This window comes from Alexandromys fortis, unplaced genomic scaffold, assembly GCF_014885135.2.
Source record: "Alexandromys fortis isolate MF-2015 unplaced genomic scaffold, M_Fortis_MF-2015_v1.1 scaffold_28, whole genome shotgun sequence".
Classification (NCBI taxonomy): domain Eukaryota; kingdom Metazoa; phylum Chordata; class Mammalia; order Rodentia; family Cricetidae; genus Alexandromys; species Alexandromys fortis.
The window spans coordinates 2,629,527-2,647,981 of NW_026067901.1; the positions used below are offsets into that span (position 1 = coordinate 2,629,527).

An 18,455-nucleotide genomic window follows, 5' to 3' on the forward strand; every position below is an offset into this window, starting at 1 on the left:
CAAATACCTGCACACAAAGAGCAGACCCCAAAAGATTCCAAATATGGAATCTCCTTCTTAAGATCCCATCCAGTGACACTCCAAGTTTGAAATTGGTACACGCCATGCCAACTGCCTAGCGCCCAAGGAGGGATATGCCTGGTATCTCAGCACAGGGGTAGCATAGATGAAGATGCCATGCTAGTCACATACACATGGTGAGAACCATGGGCATAGGTCAGGAAGTAGACATTTGACCTTTCTGCTTTGTCCCACAAGAGCTATGGGAGTAGGACTAGGGGGACAGTAAGGGACATGCATAGCAACCTGACTTAGCTCAACTGGCAGCTGGCACAGGGACCAGATGTCGAATTAAGAGCAGCCCCATGTCAGCTGTTGGTTAGTGAACATCTCCTCAGAAGAGAGGTAGAAATTACTAACTCCTCCCCTCTGCCCTACCCCTCCCACCTTTTCCCTCAGAAGCTGGTCTTTGTCTTCTTCTCTTTGCCCATGAGTCCCACAAGATTCAAGAAGTCTTCTAGGAAAAACAAGAGAACTGAAGATCCCCCGGTACCCCGAACAATGAAAGACACTTCAGAGTTCTAAGCTAAGGTGGGGTAGATGGAGTCTAAGGAAGAGAGCATGAGTGAGGAGAGGGAGGAGGGACGGGCATCTTAAGAAGAGACCTTCCACTGTGGCTTCCTGGGTGTATCACCACTGCACCTGCCTCAGGGCCAGAGCCTCTGGGAATGCACTAACAAGTGTCTTAATATATCAGCCCCAAACCACCATCTGAGTCTTTGTGTAAGCCACAACACACAGGCTACTAGTTCATAGTCTAGGCATTGTCTTGGTTCAAGGGACAGGCAGTTAAATTAAGTGTAGAAATCGATAAGGCTGACAGTGTACCACAAGAATCATAACTAGTAGCAGGACATGTTTTTCAGACACAAATCTGGACTTCAGGGCTGTGTGCCTGGTGCCACCAGCCAGTGAGGACTGTGGCATGGCCATGTGAGCAGCACTGACCTGCTGCAGCCCCTGTCCCTGCCAGTCTCCAGGTGTGTGAGCGGATCGCACCGCCTCGTCTCTCAGGGCCTCAGTGTTTCAGCTTGTAAGATGAGACAACGACTCTCCCAGCATCACAGGTGCTGGGTGCCAATGTTATCAGCACCGCATAAATCAGGTCTAGAAAGATGGTTCAGCCGGTTTGCTGCACAAAACTGGTAACTTGGAACCCCCAAAACGGAAAGGGAAAACCAGTTCCACAAATTGTCCTCTCACTTGAACGCCTGCTTGTGTGTGTATTCATGCACTCACAAACACACGTGTGTGTGCGCACACACAATCGGTAACAATATTAGAGTATAAAAGTCAGCACTCTAGCACTACTCCTAAAAGGTAGGCTTCCATGGACTAGGACAGAATGTCCCAGGCCCATGGGATGATCCCAAGCCTCCTGTGGCAGGCCAAGAGGACAGAGAAGAGTCCCATCAGAGACCATTACAGTCACAAGAGGCCAGGCTGGTTTCCTCCTTGCAGAGGAAAGCTCCTGTGATGTAGGCAGAATCAGTCTCTCATTTTCCAGGCTGGAAGCTGAGGACCTAAGCGATCAAGCTGTCTGTTAAGCCCACTGCTGCTCAGCACACCCCTTCTATCTCAGTGCTCTTAAGACCCAGGCAGCCTGCCCCTACTTGCTAGTATTCGGGGCATCATGTGTCTGGCAAGTATCTTACCAATCACCGAGTTACAAACCCTTCCTTCTGCACGAACAGCAATAGTCTTAACTGACCAGCAGGGCCTTTAAAAACCCATGCTTTGAAAGGGGAAGAAACACAAACTATGTGATAACAAACGTCAGGCTTCAGAAGCACACAATCATAAGCACACATTTTAGGTTTCCGCTCACTCGCAACAGTAAACCCATGGCTGAGGCTACAGCAAGAGGTAGGGCAGCCCCCAACCCTGAGAAAAAGAAAACTCTACTACTCAAAATAAGCTGAGCTTGAGATATTTGTTAGATGAGTAACTGAGATTCTTCAGTAGGGTCAAACCCGGCACGTCCTTCCTTTCCTGGGACGAAGCTGCCACTCAGTTTCTGACCAGGAAGTGTAGCATAAACAAGTACACTGTACACTCCCTTCCAGGGCAGGGGGGGACTCGTTTCTATTTCCTCGGAAGGGGGATAATTTATATGTTATGATTAAGTGATTATTCTGTGTAAACATCTGGAAGAGCAAACATTACCTTGGAAGACTCACAGGTGACATTCAGCCTCCAGAACGGACACAGCTTGTCGCACTGGGGACACATCAGGATCTGGCCACCGATATCAGGATCACAGACCTCTTTGCTAACAAAAGAGAAAATAAAGCAACTCAGAATCCTTAGCAGAAGGCTTTCGTTTTTCTAGACACATAAGAAAATCCAAGTCTACCCACGACAAGCAACAAATTGAAGCCTACGAAACAGGGTCACAGGTGACAGTCATAACTCTGATGAAGGCTTGTCATGTAGAAGCTATAAAAAGCATATGGGATAGTAAATGGTCTACTTATTTAAAAAAATTTTTTTACATATTTAAAAAATTTTTAAACTTTATTTTTATTTATCTGGGTGGGTGTTTTGCCAGCATGTATGTCTATGCACCATGTGCACAGAAGCCAAAGTGGACATTGGATTCTCTGGGACTGGAGTTACAGATGGTTGTGAAGCAGCAAGTGGGTGCTGGGAATTAAACCCAGGTCCTCTGGAAGAGCAGTCAGTGTTCTTAACCACTTAGGCATCTCTCCAGCTCCTAATATTTTAATTAATCTTTTGAGAATATCATACAATGCCTAAATCTACCCTTAACTTAGAGGTATACAAAGGGTCCTCCTCTATAGCTGCTTTGGTTGGAGGTCACAGAGAGCCAGCGAAGCCAGGCTGTGAGTACAGGGAGGAGGGAAACCTACTGTCCCCACATCCACCCAGGAACCTGCCATTCTCCACAAACCCCTCCAGGAGCTGGCTTTATTTGATATAGAAATTACACTTCTACTTCTCCTTTCGTGAGCCTCAGACAGAAGCATCTTAACTCCTTCCCCTGCTCCCCACAGATCCTAGTATTTGTCAAAGCATTATGTGTGGCCTTGAATCCAGAGATAACAAGAGCATATTTAGTAAAGTTTGTGGATACAAAATCAATATATAAAGTATACACAGGGAAACAAAAGAGATTTTCTCCTTATCTACCTGTAACAATTGGGAAATAATTTTTAAAACCTGTTTTCCAGTAGCTTAAAAAGTATAGTTTCTAAGAATGAATCTAATCAAAGAGGTATTAAGATTTATAGGGAAAAAAAAAACAAAAATTTTGTCAAATATAGCAAAGACCTGCACTATAATTTTTCAAATTGCTTATAGAGATCAGAATTTGTGTTAGATAGCTTCCATTTAATCTGCTCATCTCACAGAAGACCCAAAGTTCAGAATAGATGAGTTACTAATTGGGTACCTGCTGGCACAAGCTAAAACAATCAACTACCAGCACAAAAGGAAACACGCAGAGATTTCTACCTATATCCAAAGATCTGGTCCCAAAATTAGGGAGACCAGAATGGACAGTTCAATTTGTGACATTACAAAAAACAAGAACTTAAGTAAACCGCAATCGTATCACCAAAATAAATTCCACTTAAGAAATGAGAATGACAACTACAGAATTGGAAAAAGAGAAAGATGGGGCTGGAGGTGGGCTCCACGGTGAAGGAGTATGTTCTCCTGTTGTAGAGGACCTGAACTGGGTCCCCAGCACCTACACAGGGTGGCTCACAACTGCCCGTAACTCTAGTTCTGGGGGACCTGATGCCCTCTCTGGCCTCTGGGGGCACCTGTGCACTCGTGTGTGCATGCACACACACATAGGCACACACAGAACTGAAAATGAGAGATATCTTTTTAAAGGAGAAAATAACAATAAAAGAATATTTAAACAATCTTAGGTTAAGGAGAAATGCTGTCAACATGGAAAAAGACACAAAGGAAGTTACTAATACATTTAAGACTTAATGAGAAGACGCAAGAGGTTGTAGATTGCTCCTCCTGGTGGTGCCATTTTATACAGAATGAGGCCAGCATTATCGTTGGTCAGGTGACCATGCAAACAACCCAGAGAAATGAGGGGGTTTAGGAAGCAAGTCTGAGAGAGCTGAGTAAGCGCTCAACAAACCTACTCATTCACAGAGTCAATGAGAACAATGACAAGAATGTTCAGTCTCACCCTTTCTTGAACTCTGAAAGCTAACTGAATGCTTACAATCACCTAATGACCCTCCCAGCTTGTGTGTGTGTGTGTGTGTGTGTGTGTGTTGTGTGAGAAGGGGCTGGTCAATGCGTGAAGATCACAGCTTTGTAGCATGTTCACTAGGCTGGTTGCCATGCTTGTCTCCCCAGGTTCGTGGGAGCCTTTAAAACCCAGCAGCCGTCCATCCACTATGAACGAGAGCAGCCTCCCAGCAGCCGAGTGGGGCAAACAGCGTCTGTAGCTGCTCCAGGGACCCCTCCCCAGGCGTGTCAGTGTTTGACCTGCCCAGCATCTCCCCGGAACAGCTTCATGGTGAGCTTTGTCATTTTTTCACCTCATACCCAGAGCCCAGACTGGGAGAAAGCCCAATTCCCCATGTGTGCTTTAAGAATCTCCACGAATTACTTTTAACATAGCACCTGCTTGTGTCGGTTGTAACCGCAGATGTAAACTCAAAAACTTTAAAGGAAGAACTAGGCATGCTCTATCCACAGACACCAAACCTTCAACATATCCATGAGATGTAGAAGGGCCGCATGCATGTGGGCTACAGTACACAAGGCAGAAAAGATCTGAGAACCTGAAGGCTAACCCTGGGGGTTCTGCATAACCTGGAAGGAAGCCTCAAGAGAGCTGGATACTGTCCACTGGAACACGGGAAAAGGGCAGAGCCCAGCACCAAGGAAATCACTGCAATCCAACTGCTGCCTAAAGATCTCCTGAACACAGACTTTAGTGCCCATTTAAGGCAGGTAATACAGACCCTGGGCTCAGTCCAGGAAAAGGAGCAAGAGCAGCAGAGGCAGTGGAACCAGCAGAAGCAGCAACAAACCCTGAGGGGAAATCTGATTCCCAGCGTTCTTAAGGTGAAGTATTTAAAATGTCAAATTCTCAACATTGCAAGTCGCAGGCACATCAGAAACCTCAGAAGTTCAGAGAAGTACTTCAGAAGTTCAGAAGTAACAGAGCAAGGGCCAACCCGGGATGCCGGCATATTGTATTTATTAAAGTCTTTAGATAAGAAAGTATGCATGGAGAACTCAAGGAAATCACCCGTAAGGAGTTGAAGAAACAATGTAAGCGTGTCTCACCAAATGGGAAAGCAGTAAGCTAAAGGGCACTAACTAGACTCTTAAGGAAAGCACAATAGCATCAATGAAAAACTTCACGAAAGGCGCTCCTCTGCAGATAAGACAGTTAATGTGTCTGTTAAGATTATACAGTCTGAGAAATGGAAAGGAAACACCCATGAATCCAGCTTCAGATACCAGTGGGACCCCATCAAACATACCAGCACATGCATCCTGCAAGCTGCAAAAGGGGGAAAAACGATAAAAGAAATAATTGAAGGATGGCCAAAACCTCCCAAATTTTCGTGAAAGCTTTACATCTGAGAAACTCAGCAGGCTCTAAGAAGGATACACTCAAAGACCATACTCAGAGGCTAAGACAGAGCCCAAGGGAAGAATCCCAACAGCAGAGAGAGACTCATAACTGGTCACATACAACGCTCCTCAGAGAAAAAAGCTGACTCCCTATTAGAAACCTCGAGTCTGGAGGCAGTGGGATAATGTTTGCTAAGTGACCAAAGCAAGCTGTGTACCCAGATTCTACACCAGAAAAACTAGTCATCAAGAATGAAGGAAGAATTAATGTAAGTCAAGAAAAACAAACAGCATTTGTTCCTTCCAGAGTCTGCCCAACCCTCACAAGACACCAAATTGCCATCCAGATCTTGAACTTCTAACGTCTAGTATGGTGAGAAATAAGCCATGTCAGTCAAAGACTAGCCCATCTGTTATATTTGTTATATAAAACAGAAAAAGGACTGATAAGGGACTTCTATGTTGAGCACAAAAAGAACAACAAATTATACAACAGACAGAGCTATAGACACAACAGTAGACTAGTGGTTTCTAGAGGGTAAGGAAACGGGAAGCTAGGGGATCACTGCTAATAGGGGGGGACACTGGTTTCTTCTGGGTTGCCGGTTATTTTTCAGTTGCTGTGATAAATGCTATGACCAAGCCTATAAAAGAATTAAATTTGGCTTCAATTAAATTCCAGAGAGATAAGTGTCTATCATGGCAGAGAAGCAAGCCTGCAAGTGGCGGGAATGGTGGCAGGGGTCAGAGGCCAAGAGCACATCTCAACCACAGGCATGGAGTAGAGAGAGCAAACTGGAAGTGGGGTGATGTTGTGGAATGATATGTTTGTACGCTGTGCAGGAGCGTCACTCAGATTGGTTTAATAAAAACCTAAACGGCCAATTGCTAGACAGGATTTTCAAGGAAGAGAGAATGCTGGGAAGAAGAAAGGGAGATGCCATGCATGAGACACAGAGCAGACAGGATGGGCAGTTTGTATATGAGGTAAACCAGCCTCGGGGTAGCACATAGATTGATAAAAATGGGTTAATTTAAGTAAGAACTAGTTGGTAACAAGCCTAAGCTATCGGCTGAGCTTTTGTAATTAATAAGAAGTCTCCATGTGGTTATTTGGGAGCTGGCAGGTAGGACAGGAAAATCTTCCTAAAGGGTGCCTAACTCTCAAAGCCCTTTCCCGGTGATGAAATTCCTCCAGCATGGTCACACTTTTTAAACATCTCCCAACAGTGCTACCTATTAGAGACCAAGTGTTAAGATGCCTCAGCCAACGGGGAACAGTTCTCACTCAGACTCGCGCATTCACTCCCCGGCCTCCACAGGCTTAAAGATGCATTTAGTCTAACTTCTAAAGGCCCTGTAGTCTGTAAAAAGTGTTTTAAAGACTGCTTAAAAGTCAAATCCAAAGTCTCTTTTAAGACTCAATTAAGACTCTTAATTCCATCTGTCCCCCATAGAATCAAAATGCAAATTACACACTTCTAGCATATAATGGTTCAGATTATGCATCACTATTTGAGAGAGAGAGGAATAGGAGGGCATAGTGAGGAAATACTGGACCAAAATAAGACCAAAACCCAGCAGAGCAAACAGCAAATCCCATCGCTCCAAATCTAGTGTCTGGGACTTTAGTTTCAAAGGGCTTAGACAGCTCTGCTTATTCAACTTTGCTGACTGCAAGAGACAACCCTCTTGGACTGGTTCCATTCCCTGTATGTAGCTCTTCTTGGCAAATATCTCTTGGTTCGGGCATAGTCAATATCTTGGGGTCTCCACTGTAACCCAGACCTCACTTTCCAAGTTTCACAAAATGGTCTCTTAGGGCCTTCATGCAAGGACTCCTCTGCCACACTTTGGTTGTGCCTCAGTGGCTTTCAAAAATAGTGGTGGAAGAATCCAAACCCCATCTCCCTTTTACCTTTTAGCCTCTAAGGTCAGCACCTTTTGATCAACACTGCCAACTCTGGCCACTAGTGGGGGATGGACCATGGAGCAGTATTCAGTAGCAGCTTATGTTTACAGCTGATCTCTGGGGGCAGAGAACACCTTAGGCTTTGTCCCCCCCCCCCCACACACAGGCAAACTGGAAGTTCAGGTGGAAGGGCCTTGCTCTGGGTGAACCCTTTCCTTTTTCTAGTGCAGAGCAGACCTCTCCTTAATGCAGCTAATCTCCCTTACAACTATAGCCTCTCTTCTAGCACATTCTTTGGCGATAACATTAGACTTCCTAGGGTTCCTTTTCTTTCAAAACTACGTTTGGTATTTCTGCCTCATGTGTTCTTTTTCATAATAAATATGTATGAGTCACTAATAACAACCATGGGGCAGATTCCATATCAGGATACCTTATTGCCTCTGCCCCCACCCCAAATTACTCCATTAATTTTTAATTAATGGGCAGAAAGAAGCAAGATTCTTTGCCAAAACATCACAGGAATGGTGTCTAGCCCCATGACTAATATCGTTCCCCTCTGAAGCCTCTAAAGCTGGGCCTCCAAGTCCACACTCATCTCAGCAGTATAGTCTTCCAGGGTCCTACTAGTATGGCCCTTTAGGCTCTGCTGACAGCATTTAATTGAAGTAAAGTCATGTAGTTTTGGGTACAGGCAGTATGTCTCTAAGACTCCCTTTTTTATTTCCCACAATCTGTGTGAAGTGACAGGTAGTATGTGACTATCAAGGTTACTTCACAAAAGGTTTATAAGGACCCGAGACAGGGGTGATGGCCTCATGGGTAACAGCGCTTGCCCTGTGGGCATCTCATCACCAGCAACCATGTAATAATCCACACAGGGCTGCACACACCTGCACTGGGGAGTAGAGACAGCACGATCCCAGGAGCTCAATGGTGAGCCAACCTAGGAGGAAAAGTGAGCTCTGCCTCAGGGAGAGATGCTGCCTCAGGTGATGAGACTGTCTGCAAGGAGAGCAAGTGCAAGTTCTGTTCTGGCTTCTATGTGCTCACGCACTCCTGGGCCTGGACCACAGCCAACATTCAATACACACACCATCCAACACACACACAACACACACACACACACTACCACCATCTGACACACACACACCACCACCACCCACCACACACACACACACACACACACACACACACACTCTCAAATGGACCTTGCAAAAGGGAAACCCGCTCAGTCGAAAGTTCTATTCTGAGATGCCATGCAGGAGTGGAATAATAATTGCCTAGACAAGAAGACAAAGGCAAACAGGGAGAAGACACCAACATTCAATCCTTGGCTACAAATTCCTTCTCATGAAGAGAGAAAGAGAGAGAGGGAGGGAGGGAGGGAGAGAGAGAGAGAGAGAGAGGACTTCAAACAGACATCCCGGACACACAGGCCCTGCAGCCCATCAGGCTAATCCATCAGGGTGACAAGCAAACACCCCACCTCAGAGCCAAGATGACACGCTCAGGGCTTGAAAGAATTTACCACCTCAGCACTGAAGCCCAGAAACCACAAGCTGCTTGTTCCACCAGGACTGAGCCAGTTCACCAGGAGACAGTGTCTGGCACAGTGAGCATCAAAAGCAGACACATGAGAGCAGCACAGTCCCACGTGCCTCAGCACCTAGGGACCCCCTTCCCCACTTTAGATGAAGTTGGCATTTAAACGCCAGTATCAGCCACAAACAGATTCCTAGGTGCTGAGTTATCCCCACCTCCCTTATTATTTCATTGTAAGAAATAATTTTGTAAAATTGAAAAAACACAAAACCGCAACTGAGTTACCCGAGTTTCTGATCATGAAACTCTTCATATGATTTAAGAAAAAGTCATTTCTCAACACAAAAAACTACCAGCCTTCTCACTGGAACCCTAAGAATTCAGAGCTTTTCTTGGCCCAGATCCGCAAGGCTGTGAAGCATCCCTCAGAAGTTCAAGGGCAACCTTATCTCTTTCTTTTTCGTAGAAAGAACTATCTGAAGATGTCAGTGTGTTTTGTTTTGTTCTGAAATCTGAGACTTAGTGCTCCTGTCAGAGGCTGTGTTGGCTTATCTGAGAGAAATGTTTCATTTCATTCGCTCCAATTCTCGGAACAAAGGGGAGAGATCATGCGATGGCATCTCCTTTACCAAGACGGTCTACAGCCCTGGAAACACTGTCATGACCAATCAGTGTGAAAGAGAGAGTACCTCCAACTGCAGTTATCCTGGCTGAAGTATCCATAGAGGAAGCAGGCAACGCCCACCACAGCTGCAAGCAGAAGCATCTGCGTGTAGTAGCCCAGCCAAGCAAAGTAGATTCCAATCTTCTCTCCGTAATACTTCCTGGAGAGAGAGAGAGAAGGTGTTTTTAGAGGATCATCGCTGTGTAGCTTCATCCTAACATGGCTGTTTGGGTTTTAAGTAAAGGAGCTTTTTTTTTTTTTTCTTCCATAAACACTCCCATTCAGCTCACCCCTCCTGCATGTTCACCTTCACTGCGTCGCCTCAGTTTAACTATGGGACAGAAAGGATGTTACATGTGCAGAGGCAGAGGGAGTTTCAAAGTGACCAATGAAGGGAAAAGCATCGCAGAGGGGCCAGAGGGGGTGTCCCTTGTTCTTGATGAAGACAAGCACCGTGTTAGTCTCTGGAAAGACCCTCTAACATGTGGGAGTCTTCTGCCTATTCAGCTACCCACTATTATGTACTCAGAGAAAGAGCAAGAAGAGAAGTATAAAACCAAAACCTTACCGCTGATACTGTGGTCTTTCCATGTATGGGGTCCATTTCTGAGAAAACAGTTGGTACCTCTGACCCCAGATGGTGATACCCCACATACCAACCGTGACTTCTCTACACACACATACCAATATACCTATGGTGTACTAAAGGAAAACTAGTAGGAAAATAGAAGTCGCTCTTTTTCACAAAATACTACTTTCTTTCTGACCACGGGTAAGAGAATGAACAGGAAGCAGGCAAAAACTATTGCTGCCAGTGCAGCGAGTGAGGCCTGGGCAGTTGTTGTGCTAAGTGCTTCTACTTTGTCTCCATCTTGGTCTGGGGAAACAAGCGAGACCTATGAGGGACTCTAGGTTCACCATGGAGCTGAGCCCGTTTCCTTGGGCCCCACCTAGCGGGAACTCAGTTGTGAGCACAGCCTAGATTCCCAGGAGGTTGGAGGTCTGTCCAGCGCCACAGGCTGCAAAGGAAGGATAGGAGTCACGTGGAGTGAATTAGAACATGAGAGGAGCAGAGGGTGACATGATCATGTGACTAGGGCTCCGTGTCTGGTTCATGGACACCTGGAAAATAGCAGGCTTGGAGTAGTGCCTGGAGATAAGATGTTGGCAAGGGATGGGCCATTGCCGCCCACTTTCTCTTTACTATATTATTGCTATGCTTCCAAAGAGGCTTATGTGATGGCAAAAGGCTCGTGGGCTGGAAGCCTGCTCCTCAGTGTGGAGGAATTACAGGGTGGTGGAGCTTTAACAGGCAGACCTAGGGAGAGGTCATGCAAGAAGCATAATGACCTCGGAAGGCATTATGCAGGTTCTTATGATACCATTCACTCTCCAAGAGGACTACATCCTGTCACACCATGTGGTCAGCCCCCTTTGTCCTCAGTGTCTCTGCCATGAGGTCACCTGCCCTAAGAAGACACAACCAGCAGGCCCCTCACCAGAAAGAGTACTATGCTGTTTAAGCTTGGTGTCCCCAAGACTGTGCATGAAGTAAACCTCTATTCTTTATAAAGTAGACTGACCCAGGTGTGACCCAGGTGTGCAAATTAGGGCAACACAATTCTTATAAACCATGTATTATGGATATAACATATTGAAAACCGGGATCCTTAGAAGCTGAATGGTAAAACTTTCGAATGGGAGAAATGTTCTGCCAAATTTAGGAAAACCGTCATGGATATTCAGTGACAGAGACCTGAACTCTTCCCACTCTTCTCATGCAATGGAGTCAAAGTCTGAAAGGCTTGCCAGACCGGAGACCTGTAGAGCCCTGTCTCCTACCGGGAATGTGAAACTGGGAATAAAGAGGTTCATTTTGGACGTGATAGTCTTTGCTCATTGTCTATGAAAAGCATTTTGTTAACATATCAGTCTGAAAAGTTAGCCTTGACTATTCTGCTTCTGTGGCAGGGTCTCACTGAGTAGCCTAGGCTAGCCTGGAGTTCCCATCCTCCTGCCTCAGTCTTCCAAGAGTTGAGACTGCAGGAGAGCATGACCAAGTCTGGCAGCTGGCAACTAAAAGGGGCAGTCAGTCCCCAGCCATCTAACCCTGCTGCACCCTCCAACTGCTGCCCAGATGCACATCTCAAATGCATTTCACTCCACACACTGCGGCTCCAGCCTGGAGCACAAGCCCCAGCCTCGTGCACACATCAAAACCTCTGTTTCCATCCCCTTGGCATCGTTTCTGGCCAATGGTCACCTCTGTTTTCTTTACACTGCTAAGGCTGTAAACACCCTTCAGAGACGAGTCGAGGAGCCTGCTCGGTCCGTTTTCCTCTACACTCGGTTCTCTCAGGTGTTAACAGCCATCCTGATGCACAGCTCTCTCTAGACTGCCCCCAACCTGGACTTCTGGGGCCGACTGAATCTTCCACTGGACTCTGTCCTATCCCATTTTTATTTCCCAAAAGCGTCATTTTATTCTCCAGTGATCTTTGCTGCCATCTACTCAAACTTCATCTTCTTTTCCCACTCTGAGGTCAATGAGGGGACGTTGGAGGAACTTTTCTTTCCTGGGGCAAGGCGGCTTCTAACAGATTGTTCTTTCTAGTTTGCTTGGCTCAGTTTTATAAAAAGAAAATCGACCCCTTTTGATAATCCCAGGGCACTGGAGACAAAGGTCAAGAGCCTGGGTGCGTGAGCAGTTCCTGGTGAGAAGAAGGGAGCACATGGGATAGGGCTGGGGTATTAGCAATGCACTTGATCTACTTAGAATAAGAACCCATCAAACCACGGCAGTGCCGTCAGACACATCTGGTTTCCTGCAGGAGGTGAATGAAATGGAAACTTTCCAAAGATGGCAACATAGACAGCCTGCCACCCTTGGGTCCTACACCCAGGGATTCAGCCGACTGTTAACTGAAAACATCAGGGGAGTCTACAGCTGTACCACGCTGGATGCACTCAATCTTGCCTGAAGGCTTTGGGGGCAGACTTCACCTACATGGATATTTTCAGATTCTTCTCCTGATGTCATTCCGCAGACAGTACCTCAGAGCACCCACTTGTATGGCATTTACACCACTTTAGGGACTGTGAGTGATTGAAAGATGACTTAAGGTAGATGGGAGGAGGGGCACGGGGCATGTAAAGGTGATGGCCTCTGATGTAAGGAACTTGGACAGGTCTCCTTAGTCTCAGAGGCTCCGGAAACCGGTTCCTCACGAATGCCCGAATGTGTTTACATGTATACATTCACATACTGTTTTAGCTCCTGGGTAATCAGAGTTGACAGAAGTAACCCTGTGTGACAATAATCTAGACAATATCCAATGAGGGAGGACTAAGGAGGACCAAATGAGATAATTAAATGATTCTTTATAAAGTAATTAACCTAACAAACCATTTTTAATGGCTGCTACCGTCACAAAAACAGAGGCGACAGGGCACCATGCTAACTGAAGTACACAATACTGCATGTTAAGTATCCCTGCACACGGCAGGCCATGCCCCTAGACAAGGATGATGTTACTGCAGCAAACACGCAGGACAGAGGCGAGCTTGAACAACAAACATCACAGCACCCAAACCACCAGCTTCTGAACTGTAACCCTGATGCTCTGAGAGACAAGCCCCGAAGCAGTCAGAGTTTCCTCTGAGATCCTGAAACGACATCTGACAGCAGATCAACAATGAAAATGCTCAACCTGACCTCGCAATGAGCCAATGACTCTCGTCCTTACTCCTATACAACAAAGAATCCTACATCTCTGAGGGGTAACCTCAAGCCCCCGAGAGAGAAGTCCCATTCACGGTAGCATCCCAATGAGAGTGTCTGCCCAGGCAAGTCACACTGGGGCCTAGAGAGTGTGCTCTCGTGAGATGACTCATGACCGAGCCCATCACATCAGAAAGGCCAATCATATGATTGCCAAGTGAGTTGGCTGGACCTGTAGTGGAATAATCCTTCTGTACACTGTGAAAATATGTTGCTCTCATTACTAATAAAAAACTGATTGGCCAATGGTGAGGCAGGATTTTTGGGGCAGAGAGAATGCTGGGAAGAAGAAGAGCGGAGTTAGAGGAGATGCCAGCTAGACACAGAGGGAGCAGAACGTGCACAAAACGAGGTAATAAGTTATGAGCTCTGTAGCAACATAGATGAATAGAAATGGGCTAATTTAAAATGTGAGTTAGCTAGTAATAAGCCTGAGCTATGGGCCAAGCATTTGTCATTAATATTATGCCTCAGTGCATTTATTTTGGAGCCAGTAGCCCTGATAAAAACTCCACCTACATGGACCCACAGGAATAAGAAGGGACTAGATTTTTTTTTTCAGTACCAGCAATCAAATCCAAGGCAGGCCTTACTAAGATAAGTGCTCCACCATTGATCTAAGAGTAGACACTGGGGCACAAAAGTTATGATCCATCCACTATGGGTACCTAGAGAAGCCTTGAGAAAGCCCTGCGTATCACAGAGCTGGTTGAACCCCTCAGGTTGGCAATGCACAGACACCACAGGGTACCCCCGAGTCCTTCTCACTGGAATGCTCTCTCCTGCTCACCTGATAAGGTCCAAGGGCTGCTTCTTGTATATGCTCCGCGGGTGAGCCCACTCCCTGTACAGGAGGTAACGTTCACTAGGACAGTTGGGGTCCTCCGACTCGTAGTTGAATTTGCACTGAGGAGCCAAAAGGAAGAAATGAGCATCACAGTCCTCAACTTATAAACCTTACTGTTAAATATGGCACCAATGGCCATTTGTGGGCACTGGGGCCCTACTTGTTGGAAGGGACAGCCATGCCATTTAATTCTTAGTGATTCTAAAATAAGGGTGATCACATTATTGACCTTGGGGGTTGTCTGGGAATAGAGATGGCAAGGGATGCTTGGACAGTGATGCAAGCAGCTGTCACTCCTAGGGAACAAGGCAGGAAGGAGGCTGGAGCCCCATGGATGCTGATGTTCTGAGGTGAGGCAGTGTTAATCAATGAGACAACCGGGCCACTCGAGACCTCAGATCCTCACAATCAAGGACTACCTATCTGAAAGTGCAGCTCTTCATGAATGGTGGGCAGATCCGGCCGCTGAATGTATAGCAGCAGGCCACTGCAATGACAGTGCTTTATCGTCTCTCAGTTCAGTAATTATATTGATGACACAGAGAAAATAAGTGTCATTCATGCACAGAACCGTATCACCACGGAGCCCAGCCTTGGCGCATCCCTGATCTTTGTTTGCCTCCCCGCTATACCACACAGGATCACTCCAGGCTTGGAGACAGAGAAGACCCAGCAGATGTCAAATGGATATTCTAGGACTGTGCTGCCCCACACTGACATCCAGAGAATGATGTTCAGCTTGCCCTGAAGTTCAGAGGTTTCCACTGCTAATTTTGCTGGGCCTCAGAAATAGAACAAACTTTCAGGCTCAGTGGCCACGCTGGCTCTCCCTGGAGGCTCAGTCTTAGCCATCTTGTCCCCGCCTCCCACTCTCTGCTTATCCATGTGAATCAAGCCCTTGTTTGATGCTCTAGCTTTGTTCTGACATATGGTACACTTTAAGACTATCTTCATCCCCCAATGCACATAACACACAGTAGCAATGATCAAACTCAGTCTTTGCTTTCTTTGGTTGCAGAGATTTCGATTAAATTGGTAGTAAATGCAACAAAGTAACAATGTGATTGATGTGGAGTTTAATGTATTTCAATGACAGGGTACTATAAGCACTTTTAGATATATAGTATCCTCCCACATACATGGTCATGAAGGACTGGAATGATCACATTTAGAATTTTCAGTCCATAGGAGATGCTAGGAGCTTACTAAACACTCCTGGATCCAGTGGGTCACAGCAGCCTCTGAACAGACCTATTATGGCTATGTCACTGTGACATGAACGCAGATCAACCCCCTTTTTTTTTTTAACACCCTGATATAGCCTGGAAATAGTATTTTAAGGGGGAAAAGTCTATTTACAGAAAATGTCAAATGAGAATTTCTAACATTTTTTTCCTTACAAAACAAAGGCCCCTGCTTTTTTCTGGTAATGACAACGGTTAGTAATTATGAAAGTGGTTATCACTTAAATGACAGGGACTGCTATTTTATATAAATTTCATGAACTCTCAAAACAACTCTGTGAGGTAGGAACCATTACCACACCTTCCTTACTGATAAGGACGCAGAGAATATATGGTTCACAAACCCATCTAGCTGGGGAGCAGAAGAGTGGGACTTTACTTCCAGAAATTCACACAGCTTAAGCCCTGACCTTTGTGATCTGTACTGGTGCCACATTGCCTGAGGGAGGCAACCGCTCACTCTCCCTAGTCCTTTAAAACCAGCCCTGTCTCTATGCCTGGGTTCATCAGTGAATGTGCTCTGGATCAGCCTGTGGTCTTTCCCGCCATTATCTTTGTCTTACAGAGGAAAGGACAGAAGGGCAAGGAGTCGAGTCCTTCCTGATCAGCATCAGAGTACTCACTGGACGTCTCCAGTTTTGTCACTTGACTTACATCATGCAGAGGGAATGCTGCCTTGTAGATTCCAGAACTGACCAGTCTATTGATCCCAAATTTGTTAACGTTGTTCATCACTTGGTATTTGACTCGAGAGAGGATGAAATAAACCTAAAAAGATTTTGAAACAGACCATGTCGTCTTGATGGTAGAACAAGCTCATACAATCATTGTTTAGCATAGCAGACATCTGTCCACACCGAAATGATACCAAGAAAACTAATAATAGTATTTTTTTATATTCTGAGAACAGAACCACAAGAACCCAACCAAGCGGCTAATTCTTCAATAGCAGGTTTCAAATCACACCGAAACAGAAACCGTGTTCTGCTTAGACTTACGATGCGGCTTCTGGTGGCAGGGTTGAAGAAAGAGTCTCTATCTTGGATATAAAAATCATTCATCCGGCTCTTCTCAAACGGGGCAGTAAAGAACTCCTGCTCCGGCTTGATGACACTCTCGTTCACGCTGAGCACCTTGGTGAACCAGTTGAGAGTGTGAAAGGGTGAGCGGGTTTTCAGGTCATTTGGCTTCAGGGGGAGTTTGATGTGCATGATCTCAGCGTAGGTGCACAGCACTTCCCAGGGCGCGTGCACTTTGACGAACACAAGCTTGTCATCAGAAACCTAGGCGGGAACAACAGAAACCAAACGACTGTTTTCCCAATTTTAAAGCACAGATGTTCCCAGTCCCCATGCTTCAGTAGGTTTTCAAAGAAAAATCCATGTGCACACGTGTGTGTGTGTGTGTGTGTGTGTGTGTGTGTGTGTGTGTGTGTGCACTTGTGCAGGTGCTTCACACAGCAGCCAGAAGAGAGTCTCAGACCCCTCGGAACTGGAGTTACAGGAAGATGTCCGTCCTGAGAATAGAACTTGGGTCCTCTACGGGAGCAGCAAATGCTCCTAACTGCCGAGCCATTCCTCAAGATTTGTAGTGTTAGTGACCTACAATAACACTGGAACACTCATAGCAATGCTGTACTAATGAAAAAAAAACTCTAAACCTGGAAATTGGCTGCTTTACCTATTTTATATCTATCCATTACGCTATATGGCCACTGATGTAAAAACATCACACTCTCTGCTATAGATATGCGGTCTATCAAAGGAAACAGTAAGTTCTAAAGCTGAAACGATCCCCTCTGAGAGAAAGACATGCACACGGTGCATCTGTAGGTCACATGGGTGGAAGTCGGAGGCTCACTCTCAGTAACCTGTGCTCACTCCAGTCCCGCAATCCTGGGACTGAACTTGGGCCATCAGGCTTCTGTGGCGTATGCCTTTGCCTGCCAAACCATACCCCTGGCCTGTGGTACGGGCTCTGTCTGTCTCCCTTCCCTCTCTGCCCGCAGTGTGGCTGTGGCTGCACGTTTCCCACGCCACATCTCAAGTCCACGTGATGCACAAGCTCCCAAGCACAGCGGTTCACAAAGGGTTCCACATAAACTAACACTTACTGATCGTGTTGCCTCCAGCTGCAGGCCGTGACAGATGAGGTTGGACTCATACGCTTGTCTTTTCCTCTGAAAAATAAACAAGAACATATGTTAGAGTGCCAGTTTTAGCAGAAAAGACCATTTTTTAAAAAAAAAAAAAGAAAATAAACTAGTCAAGGGTTTTGACCTTAAAGAGACATATTTGCTTGAAATGGAAACAATGAGTTGGCTGGTGATATGTAGGTATTGGCCTCAAAGGGAATCAAGAGAGTGTACTGGATTCCCTATGCTGCCTAGAGAGTCAAGGACTGGCCTGGTGGGGCTGGCCTGGAGGGGCTTTGGTCCTTTGGAGTTACATAAAAATTACTGTGGTACAATCTCTGGCTCCCAAGAGCACACAAAAGGAACTTTTTGAGTTCCATTCACTGATGATATTTTTCAGAGTTAAAGATTCCAAATGTTTAAACTTTTGTTCCTATACTATAAGTTCAAATGATGATATTAGATGCATGTAGATTTAAACACACACATGTACACACACACACACACATACACACTTTCCATACATGCCTTACGCAAGACGACAACACAACAGTACAAACTATTCTAACAAGATTCAAAGTATAGGCAATGAAATGTTCAGAAAGCCATATACACAGCAAGGTATACAAAACAGGGGACCATCTGCGAATATGCTCGCACCCCCTTGGTTACACGGCCA

General features: G+C 45.8%; 1 protein-coding gene across 3 annotated transcripts in view; it reads right to left on the reverse strand.

Moving 5' to 3' along the window:
- The window catches only part of Ano6 (anoctamin 6), a 170,254-nt gene that overhangs the window by 37,903 nt on the left and 113,896 nt on the right, over positions 1-18,455 (reverse strand). For all 3 annotated transcript variants that reach the window (XM_050128712.1, XM_050128706.1, XM_050128721.1), the window contains 6 exons: positions 17,756-17,821; positions 16,641-16,925; positions 16,297-16,410; positions 14,342-14,457; positions 9,796-9,930; positions 2,227-2,332 (listed from right to left, as the gene is read on the reverse strand). In XM_050128712.1, the coding sequence (XP_049984669.1) occupies positions 2,227-2,332; positions 9,796-9,930; positions 14,342-14,457; positions 16,297-16,410; positions 16,641-16,925; positions 17,756-17,821 (822 nt within the window). The remainder of the gene's footprint in view (positions 1-2,226; positions 2,333-9,795; positions 9,931-14,341; positions 14,458-16,296; positions 16,411-16,640; positions 16,926-17,755; positions 17,822-18,455) is intronic.